General features: G+C 44.3%; 1 protein-coding gene across 1 annotated transcript; it reads left to right on the top strand.

The window, feature by feature from the left end:
* The first annotated feature begins 231 nt into the window (after positions 1-231).
* Positions 232-10220, top strand: KCNIP1 (potassium voltage-gated channel interacting protein 1). Its single transcript, XM_064596942.1, has 7 exons — positions 232-333; positions 1130-1199; positions 2692-2762; positions 3451-3558; positions 8483-8587; positions 9485-9547; positions 10167-10220. Exons 1-7 carry the CDS (start codon positions 232-234, stop codon positions 10218-10220), a joined length of 573 nt encoding a protein of 190 aa, XP_064453012.1.
* Positions 10221-11706: the final 1486 nt, after the last annotated feature.

The following is an 11706-nucleotide window of genomic DNA, read 5'->3' as shown; positions in this document are numbered from 1 at the left end:
GCTGGCCCAAAGGCTGGACCGAGTGTGAGACAGAAGTGACTAGGCAGGGGGCAGGGGGAGGCCCAAGGGAGAAAGATCATCTGCACTGTGACCCCAGCCCACGACCCTGTGTACCAGGTCACAACACCACTCTTTTGACAGCCAAGACTGTGGTCTGACGAGTGGCCACTGAGGTCAGCCCCTCCAACGCCATCTCCTCTGGTTCCAGATAAGATTGAAGATGAGTTGGAAATGACCATGGTTTGCCATCGGCCCGAGGGACTGGAGCAGCTTGAGGCCCAGACCAACTTCACCAAGAGGGAGCTGCAAGTCCTTTATCGAGGCTTCAAAAATGTAAGGCCCACAGGGCATCTGAAGGCCCAGGCAGAATTTCCCACCTGAAGCTAAGTCTTCCAAATGCCAACGGGGCCCATCAGGGAGCTCTTCCATATATGTAGTTGTAAAAGAAAGGCCAATTCTCTAAAGGGGGCATGAAGGCAAGATCACCTGGCTAGAAGGAAAGACTCCAGGCAAGAATGAGACAACCTCGATAGATGGGAAACTGGCCAGTAGCCCAGGAACTTCACGGGATGGCAGGCACAACAGTGGAGAATTCACCTTGGCCCAGCTTCTAGCCTTAGCGTAACCCATTCACCCTGTCAATATTGTCCATCCTGATGGGATTTAGCTCTGTGCTAACTGAGCTCATGGAGACTGATGTGTAAGCCTGAATGCCAGTGTATTAATTTGCCACATCATTTCCTATATTAAACCTCATGATAGCCTTGTCGGGAAGGTACTGTTAGCCCCATTTTACAGGTAAGGACATTGAGGATCAGAGCCTAACTCACTCAAAGCCACAAAGCCTAGAAGAGGCTGAGCCAGGATCCAAATCCAGATCTTCCTAAGCCCAAATCCCAAGCTCTTTCCACCTCACGGTGCCCATTCTCATCATTTTGTAAAGCAGCTTCAGTCCTAAGGTGGGTCTATGTCCCAGCTACTCACTTGGAGACACAGAATTGTGCAGGTGGTTGTCCAGTCCCTGCTCATCAGGGATAATAGGGAAAAATAAAATCCCAAGGCTGGACCCAGTCTCCTCTTTCTGGGGTGGGCCCCCATCCCTCCCACTTACTCTCTCGCCTTCATACAGGAGTGCCCCAGTGGTGTGGTCAATGAAGAAACATTCAAACAGATCTACGCTCAGTTTTTCCCTCATGGAGGTGAGTCTGATCTTGAAAAGATCCTTCCCAGCTCCCTCTCTGGTGAGCAGCCTTTCTTCCTCCAAGTTCATGCTTCTTGTTATCTGCTTCCTCCTCAAGGTCAAGGACAACTCAGGGTAAGATTTCCCTCCCTTATTACAAGATATGGAATTAGCTAAAGCTTTAGCAGAAAAGAGCTCTGAAATGGATCATTTCCAGGAGAGGAGAGATTAACAAAGCAATATCACAAAGTCTCATAACAGCTCTAGACAGCAGGCACTGCACTATATGCCCAATGGGGCAACTACGTCTCAGAGAAGTTAAGCAATTCACTCAAGGTCACACAGCTAGTAAGTGGCAGAGCAGGATTCTATCCCACAAGCGTCTGATGAAAAGCTTTGCCCTGTTGGTCCCACCATTGTGCCCCAAGCTCTCCATTCTTTCCCTCACAACAGCTGAGGCAAGGTGGAATTTTGAAAGAGAACTTTAATAAATACCAGAGACTGTAGAAATAAATGAATCCAAGAAGACGGAGGGAACATAAAGTAGTGCATCTGAGTCCAGGTTAATGAGTGCTCCAGGCCCATGGCCACTGTGTTGCCATGCCTGACTGCTGAAGGAAGCTGCTCTGGCTCCATGGGCCTAGGACATCTGTGGCTTTTCCCATGGCTTCCATGTGTCACATGCCGACTCCTTTCCTGCCCCCGAGAGTTATCCCCTGCAGGAGCCCTCCCTGATCCTGGGTCCTGACGAAATGGAGATCCAAGTGTCCCGAACACTTCTTAGGCTCTGTTTCCCCTGGGCCTCTTCAGCAGCAGAGGGGGCCTTCCTAGGTGTGGGGACCCACTACAGGGTCCCTACCCAAGTTGCAGGGGGCGGGTACGGCTTCACCCCACACAGGCCCCAGAATCACTGTTGTCGAGTTCTATTGAGCCACATTTTTTTGAATTTTGATCATGTGGCAGGCCTGGTGATGGTTTTGATGATGTGACTATGTGAAAAATTTAACATACTTTTTCAAAAATTCGAAGAGATAGGTCTTGCTACATCCCTTTGTAAGAGATGGGAGAAAGGCGCTCAGAGATATTCTGCTAGATGCCTGTGGTCACACAGCTAAATAGGGACAGAGCTGCTAACCAAGCCCAGGTCTGTCTGCTCCCTGGTGAGTGCTCACTCCATGGCATTGCTCTACCACTTGGGAGAGCTTCTTCTGCACACAGTTGCCATGTTACCCACACACCAAGAATTACCCACCCAGGCAGGCAGGAGGGTCTTTCTCCCAGGAAGACTAGACAGAGGGGCAAGGGCCTGTCTTTGCTGTAAGAACTTCCCACCTAAACCCCAAGACAGCCACCTGGGTCCCAGTTTCCACAGTGGGTTTGCCCACACCCCGTTTCCACCTTCCCATCACCCCAGCAGCACCCTCTTCTACTTCTTATTGTTTCCAAGCATTCTCGCTCCCCTCTGTGAAGCCCCGGCTCCCGTCACCTGCCTTTCCTTCTGTGCCTTGCAGATGCCAGCATGTATGCTCATTACCTCTTCCACGCCTTCGACACCACCCAGACAGGCTCTGTGAAGTTCGAGGTACGCTTGTCTCTGAGTCCCGGGCCCCGCCCCCCTCCTCTAAGCTGTGGCCTATTGAAGGGACAGTTGGATCATCAAACACTTCAGTCCTTCAGTCCATTTCCTAAGATAGGGAAGGATGCAGCAGCTGCCCCTCCCCTCCAGGAGCTCAGGGCCTCGAGGGACTACAGATAACAGCTGAATAGCTCACATGCAAGGAGCTAGCCATGTGACAGACTCTACACTAGTGCCTTGCATGGATTAATTCATTTAGTCCCCACAGTAACCCTACAAGGTCCAGTTCTATGATTTATTACCAGTTTGCAGAAGAGGACAGTAAGGCAGAGAGAGATGGAGTGGCTTTCCCAAGGCCAAAGAGCTAGGAGGTGGTAAGAGAGGGTTGTGAACTCAGGTAGTAGATTGTAGCCAGTCTTAGGGTAATTGGAGCTGTGGGATAAGGCACTACCAGAAGAGTCTGGAGATGTCAGCACACACATTCTTCCTCAAAGAGACTCTGTCCCCTAGAATGGGCAAGGTAGGGAATGGAAGGGGGGCTGCTTTCACTGAGGTAGGCCATATCCTTCAGGGGACAGCGGACATGGGAGATACCATTCGGTACAAACAGTCATAGAGTCTGACCTAAAGACAGAGCTGTGGCCCACTCCATGGCTTGGTGGTTAATGTCATTTATGCCTCTTCTACTTGTCAGGACTTTGTAACTGCTCTGTCGATTTTACTGAGAGGAACCGTCCATGAGAAGCTAAGGTGGACATTTAATTTGTATGACATCAATAAAGACGGATACATAAACAAAGAGGTAAGTGAGCTGAGGCGAGAGGCATGAAAGAGCTACAGTGAAGGCATCTAATTATAAGCAGAAAACAGCCCCAGTCACAATCACGAAGAGGAAGTTGTCTGAATGAAGAGGGATCTGCTTTGGGGCTAACAGAGCTGATTCCTGGCAAAAGGAAGAAGGTCACCTTTGACCTCCCCCATTGCTCTACCCTGCCCTGTTCCCAAGCACTCAAGAAAGGATTAAGCAGATTCATTCATTGTCACTGGGTCCCTTATATTCAATGCACATTCCAAAGGGGTGTCATGCTTTTAGTGTAGACTTACTCTTCCCAGGGGAACCCACATTTTGCAGGTTGAAAGCCGCAAGTTAAAACTGAAAGTTGGAATGATCGCGTTGAAAACACCGTCTAGAAGAGGGAAGGGACATTTTTGAGGAAGAGGGGACTATAATAGGATCATATTGGCCACAATCTATTTTGCCTACTAATAAAACCATAGGAGGGGATGATGGCAGGTGCAGCTATCTCTAAACACATCACAAACAATTTCTGACTCTTCACTGCTTGACGCTTTTAGATCCTCGGAGTTACATGTGGTGTCTAGACAATGAAATACCCACAGGTCTATCTCAAAACTCACTTTGATATCTACTGTATCTTGGTCTCTCAGTTGCAGCGTGGACCCTGTAACATCCCACTCCCCGAGTTTCTACGTGCTGGGCGCAGTGTCTAGAGCTACAAATGTCATCTCCAATTTTCACTTCAACTCTGCTGAGCTCTCTAATGTTCATGCCTCATTCATTCAGTCAAGTATTTGCTCAATGTATATTTGAGGGCTTGTAAGGTGTTCTAGGTGCTGAAAATAAAGTGGTGGATGATTCCCCTGAGTGTAAAAACCCTAATATGCACTAGTAACAGATATGTTCAATGAATTCCAGTAAATTCATGTAATGGAATAACAGGTGGCCATTTAAAGTCACACAAAAGTAAGAAGATGTAAAAATTCATCTGACACATTACATTTAAAAAATCACCTTATAGGGGCACCTGGGTGGCTCAGTCGGTTAAGCATCTGCTTTTGGCTCAGGTCATGATCCTGGGGTCCTGGGATTGAGCCCCACATTGGGCTCCCTGCTCAGCAGGGAGTCTGCTTCTCCCTGTCCCTCTGCTCCTCCCCTCCACTCATGCTTGTTCTCTCTCTCTCTCTCAAATACATAAATAAAATCTTCAAAGAAAAATAAAAATCACTTTATAAATAGTATGTATAATATTATCTCAATTTTGCAAATAATTTAATGCTTCTATACCTACTCAAATTTATGATGCTCCAAAATATTCAAATACTACTTCACAAAATATATAAAGAAAGGACCCTAAAATGGGACTTACAACACAGTTTTCAACCTTGGTGCAGTCATAATTCCATCACTGAATAGCCTCACTAAGTCCTGCTCCCTCTTTCTTACTTGCAGACTAGACAAAATTGTCGCCATTAATACCCATCAGACCTCTCTAGATGGCAGAATTAATAAAGTACCTCCTAAAAGAAAAAGAAAGTGTGAATAAGCAGCTTCCTAGAAAAGACAACTGGAACCTCTCCTGGCAATCATTTGGAGATAATCTCATCCAAATTAGGCAATGAAAATCCTTAGAGAGCAATTAAAATTGGTCTTTAAATCCTTTCTCTTAATAAAGGTACTCAGGAAAGAACCTATGATAACGTGGATGTGAGGGACTTATGAAGACATTTTAAAATAAACACCTGGAGGGGCGCCTGGGTGGCTCAGTTGTTAAGCGTCTGCCTTCGGCTCAGGTCTTGATCCCAGGGTCCTGGGATCAAGCCCCGCATCAGGCTCCCTGCTCAGCGGGAAGCCTGCTTCCCCTTTCACACTCCCCTTGCTTGTGTTCCCTCTCTCGCTGTCTCTCTCTCTGTCAAATAAATAAATAAATAAAATCTTTAAAAAATAAAAAAATAAACACATGGATAGAGACGTGTATCTCCTAGTTCTACCGGGAGGGCCTAAGACAATGACACCCTCTAGCAATGAGGATACCTTGAACCCAGACCTTGGTTTCTGAACACCATCCTCCAATTAAAGGAATCAATCTCCTTGCAGAAGTCAGTGATTCCAGGACTGGGAACAAGAAAATACAAGATCAGCCTGGAGTACCTTGTAGTGCTGGAAAATATTGAAGTGCCTAAAAAAGAAAAAAAGAAAAGGATGGGACATGTCAAAAAGCTACAGGAATCAGTCTGAAGGAGTTCCCAATCACCAAAACAGAACAATTTGAGCAACAAAATTAAAAATGTTAATATTAGATTATAAGCTATAAAATAAAGAAAATATCCATGAGTCCCTACTAAATTATATATACATAATTACAGATTATATATATTCAAATATGTGTTCAAATAAATAATAAATATGTATTCAAATAAATAATTGAATTCATAGACAAATGGGGGATAAGGGACAACTCTTCCTTAAAGAAGAATTCCAATTAATAAATAAAGAAGGAATAAAGGAAATACAAAATCAGCATTAGGCAAGTACCACAATAATAATTTTTGCAGGCAAGACCCACTGAAAGATACTAAAATCAGTGGAGGAACTTGACAGGCAGGCACCACCTTGATCAAGTCATCAAGGTTCACATCGCCATTAATAAGATATATCAACTCCCTATACCTCTTTGACATGATGTACCAAGAAGGATATAATATCACTTCTATGGTATTCTCGTCAAAAATGTATAACTTCAATCTTATCATAAGAAAACCAGGGACTAACCTAAACAGAGACATAAAATAACTTACCAGCAGTATATCAGAAGTGTCTTGGTCTTGAAAGACAAAGGGTGAGAAACTGTCACAGGTTAGAGGAGACTAAGGAGACACACAACTAGATGGATGAGGGATCCTTAACCATAAAAAAGACACTAGGGAAAAATCTAATGAAATGTGAATAAGGTCCATAGTTTTGTTAATAGCCCTGCATAGCATTGTTGTAGCATTGTTAATTCCCTGGGTTTGATCACTGTGCTGTGCTTTGGCAAGTTAGGAGAAGCTGGGTCAAAGGTATACATGAATGTTCTGTTCTATTCTTGCAACTTTTGTGTAAGTCTAATATTATTAAAAATAGGTTAAAAATGAATAAAAACAATAAAATAAGCACATGGAATGAGGAGCAGCAGACAAGGAACCCAGGAGAAAGGCCGTTCCCTGGGTCTCCACAGACACTATTTCAAAGATCTCAAAGACAAGGCTGTCCTCCTACGCCCTCTTTCCTGCATTCCGAGGGGCCATGGAATACTGTGCTTGGCCAGTGTGATCATAACATCACAGAGCCACTCCACAGTCACGGGGTTCCTAGCCCATGCAGAGACCTTAGCAATGAAGGATCGTGTATATGTCCTCATGAGCTCACAGTCTTGAGGAAACAGAGCTACACTAATAATAAGAACAACTTAACTCTTTTAACAAGTACTTAATGATCACTTACTCTGTATGGAGAAGCATTGAGAGATTAGAAAGAAAACATGACAGGATTTGTACCATCTATCAGGCCCCATAAAACAAGAAAGACTTTGTAGAAAGCGGTCTTTTGGTTACAAAGATAAAAGATCATCAACATAAACTAGCTTAAATTGAGAGGTTTCCTAAAAGGTATAGCTAGTCTGATGGAACATGTGAAATCCCCACTGAAGCTAGAAGATTGTTAGTCTCCAATCTCTCTCTCTCCCCTCACCTCTTCTTTCCTCTCTCTTCCCTCCTCCTCCTCCAGCATTGCTGAGATCAAGATGGCCACACTTTCTTCTGCAGAAATGACACATTCAAGTTGCTAGCAATATAGGGGTGGGGAGGCACAAGAGGAGGTTTTAGTTTATAGCGTAACCATTCTGAGACACTGCCCATCTGGGGCTTCTCCCAGTCTTTGTAACTGTCTTCTTCATTTGTTTTTCTCAGAGAGCCTCTGAGTGTGTGTGATTGTGTATATGTGTGTGTGTATGAGAAAGTGTGTGTGTATGTGTTTGTGTGTGAGAGTGTGTGTGAAAGAGTATGTGTGTGTGAGAGAAAGTGTGTGTGTGAGAATGTGTATGTGTGTGAATGTGTATATGTGTGTGAGAGAGATTGTGTGTGTGAGTGTGTGTGTGTGTGTGTGTGCATGCAGGTGCCCATGCATGTGCTCATGAGAACATTTCTTGTCCCCCGTCAGTGCCATCTCCTTTCTCTCTCTACTCTCTCCTCTCCTCTCCTCTTGCTCTCTCTTTCTCCCTGCATTTTTCTCATCTCTTCTACCTTCTGTGCATTTGCTCCATTTTACTCTTCACAGAAGTTCTACTCTTCTGCAGAAGCTTTTGGTGTCTGCTCTCACTCAACCTCAGGTAAATCCTGGAAATGGCTTGCCTGTGGCACCTACTCTGGCCCTAACTCCACTTGACCTTTGAGCTCCAGAGTTCTATCACTCCTGATTACATTTCTGTGCCTCATCACAGAAAAATAGAGTAGCTCAGCTTTAGTCAGATGTCCACCTTTGTTCCCAATAGCTGTGGTCACAGGGATAGGTCACCCAGTACAAACACAGCCACCTGGACCCAACCATTCAAAGGAATTGTGGAGTGGGGACAGGGTCTTCCAAAAATGGGGTGTGAGTTCATCAGTACACACACGTTCACCCCAATCCCACACATAACCCCTCACTGAGGATAATGCTCAAGAAAAGGTAACCTACCCAAGAGCCTCTGAAGGGGAAGAGAATTTCCTGCCACCCTCTCTCTGGGAGGAGGTTCGCAGTATATAGCCCCTTCGCTTGCTTTCTAACGCCCTCTCATCAGCTGAAGAGAGTCCCTGGGATCACCTTAGATTCACAAGTGTAACAAGGAGCCCCAAACTGTCACCTAAAAACCTCATGGTTCCCATACTGTGCTTCCATATCATCTCTCCAGGAGATGATGGACCTCGTCAAAGCCATCTACGACATGATGGGGAAATATACATATCCCGTGCTCAAAGAAGACACTCCAAGGCAGCATGTGGATGTCTTCTTCCAGGTAAGTGCACACACACTGTGCATGAGCTTTAAGCCCAACGTAGGCCAGTCAACCCACAAGCATCTGAACAAGTGGTGTGTGTGCAACTCTGTTCTAAGCATTGTAGAAAACAGAAAAGAATCACAGGATATGCTGACCTCAAGTAATAGATGATCTCATTAAGCAGGCAAGTATATACTACAGAATAGAATAGGGAAGTATATTACGAAGTATAAATGCTACCATATAGCCTCTAAGTTCCATAAAAATTCTTGGTGGAGCAGAGTAGCCAGAGAAGATGTCATTAAGCACGTTTATGCAGGTGTTAAGGCTTTATGTCTGGGGAGTAACGGGAAATAAAGTTGGAAACAAGGGTGGACTGGGTTGAGATCTTTAACTGAAGAGGTTTAGCCTTGCTTGGATGACTACAGTTAACTCCATAAGTGGAAGAGTGGCATGACCAGAATGGTGTTTTAGTAAAAAAGTAAGCTAGTGGTAAAGTTTTGAAGAATGTCCAAGCTCATTCTAGTCTAATCCTCTCACTTTGCAGATGGGAAAAGTGGAGGCTCAGAGAGGCTTAAAGACTCACTCAGGGTCACACAGTAAGTGACAGAGAAGAAGTCGAACCTCTCATGTGCAGCGTTCTCTCTGCCAGGTGGACAGGCTGGGAGAGAGTCTGGGGAACACATATTAGGGTGTCAGCAGAATAATCTGGTGATGAGGTAATGAGAGTCTGGAGCAAGTCTTTCCATTTTAAGGAAGCTCATGGGGGTCAAAGGGCTATAACCAGGGCCTGGGTGGAGTTGTCTGGCCAGTGAAAGACCACCTTGATTCTCAGGGCAAAGGTGGTTAACAAAGAGCAAGTTTTGGAATGCAGATTACCAGGTTCGTTAAAGTTCTTCCTGTTGTGTCTTCCAGAAAATGGACAAAAATAAAGATGGCATCGTGACTTTAGATGAATTTCTTGAATCCTGTCAGGAGGTAAGGAGAGACCTCAGAGCACAAAACCTCTAGATCTGGGAAAGGAAATCTGGGGGCTGGGGACCGGCAGGAGGGCGAGAATGAGAAACCTGCGGCCTCAGGTCAGAGCCACCACCACCAACCCCACCAGCAGCAACTTAGAATTCCAACAATCTCCACTCCTCCAAATGGCCTGTGGTTGGTCTTGGCTAAACACAGTCTGAGCCAGACAGCCTGAGAAGGATTGGGGGTGGGGGGGGATGTGAAAGCCCAGAGGGGGTCTCTGTGAAACCAAAGACTTCCCAAGTGGGCAACACTCATTTTTTAACCTGCTTCTGGCTCGATGACCCACTCCTCAGACTACAAGGGAGTAGCTGGGAAAAAAACCTAAAACTGTAATTCTCAAGCCATAGTATACCCAAGAATTGCCCAGATGATTCTGAAAATGAACACTAGATGGGGGGCGGGGGGGGGGAGGGTGCTGTAGAAATCTTTGTTTTAACACAAATGCCGTGGGGATCAAGGCTTCTAAAACTTTAATGGGCAACCCAACCTCCTTGAAGTTCTGGTTAAAATGTAGATTCTAATTCAATAGGTCTGGAGGGGACTTTGAGGCGCTACTATTCTAACACTCTCCCAGGTCAAGCTGGTGCTGCAGGTCCTTGGACCACATTGTCACTCGTTGAAAGGATAGACTAGCCCAGAGTCTCTGCCAGAAAATGAACTGGAAATAGTTGCTTTCATCTGCTTTAGAAAAATGCATTTCCATCCCCACCTTATTTCAGAAAAGTACGCAGTCACTCTGAGCTCACCCAGTTAGAGCTGCAGGTGCACAAAACTGGGGAGAAGTCACCAACACGTACTGAGCACCTACCAAGTTTCAGGTATATGCATACACCTCACAACAGTTCTGAGAGGTGGTGGCGTTTTATCCAAGGTGATATTCAAAATATTCAATAATGAGAGTGGACTGAGAATTGACCACTCTTAACTGACCTTGACTAATGCCATGGAGCATGCCCTAAAGGGACCCTTCTAAGCTTGCCAGTCTGTTAGCTGACGGATCTTTGGGTGTTCCGGGGGTCCTGGACCAGTTACCAGAGAGACAGAGGGAAAGATGCTGGGTGGGAGGCTCAGGTCAGCAGTTATTTACCAACAAGGCTAGAAATATTTCAACATGTTAATCATCATGAACTGGGTGACCGGCAGAACTGATCATGCCCATTTTAAAGAAGAGAAAACTGAGACATTGCAAAGTTAAGAGATATGGCTAAGGCACAGTAGGTGACAGAGATCAGAGATGGAACCTGAACTCCATCATTCTAATTTTAAATTCTATGCCCTACTTAGGTGTCCTTTTTTGACTTTGCTTCAGAGGTGAGTGAAGTTTTTAAATTCGTTTAGTTTCTCACATTAGCAACCTCTATAGTTATTCATTAATTCACTTACTTTTTACTCACAACCCACCCATAGGTAGATACTGTGATCGATGCTATTTTACATATAAAGAAACTGAGGCACAGAGGGATTAAATAATTGGCCTAAGGCCACCCAGCTAGTAAATGACAGATCCAGATTTGAATCTAGGCAGCCTGACTCCAGAACCCATAGACTTACTTTAAAAGTTCTAGCAACTTTTAAAAGATTTCAAACACCTAGAATCAACTTTTGTCTTTGTTGATTTTTTTTTCTGTTATAGGTCTGCTTTCTGTTTTATCATTTGTGTTCTAAATTATCTTTTTCCTTCTATTTTATTTTAATTTAATTTGGGGGGCTTTTTTTCTAGCTTTTCGAGATGAAGATTTAGGTCATTCTTTTCAACCATTCTTTTCCAGTATGTTCACATAAAGGGATAAAATTTCCTTTAAGTACTGTTTTAGATCCCACATATTTTAATATGTCATATTTTCATCATATTTTAATTCAAAATATTTTCTTCTCTGACCCATGAACTTAAAAGTATGTTGCTTAATAGCTAAGCATTTGAGGATCTTCTACATTCAATACTTACTTCTTAGAGAATATACACTAGAAAAAAGTAAAATAGAGAACATATAATGGAGACATGCAATAAAAAAATCAATAAAACCAAAATTTGCCTCTTTGCAAAAATTAATAAAATTGACAAATGCTTAGCAAGATTGATTTAAACAAAAGAGAAAGAGAGAGAAAGCTCAAAC

The sequence above is a fragment of the Mirounga angustirostris genome, unplaced genomic scaffold (genome assembly GCF_029215605.1).
Source record: "Mirounga angustirostris isolate CCGP_5_RB_7025 unplaced genomic scaffold, mMirAng1.0.hap1 SCAF_7, whole genome shotgun sequence".
Classification (NCBI taxonomy): domain Eukaryota; kingdom Metazoa; phylum Chordata; class Mammalia; order Carnivora; family Phocidae; genus Mirounga; species Mirounga angustirostris.
Note: the sequence above shows the minus strand (reverse complement) of the source record. Positions and strands in the feature narration are given on the sequence as shown.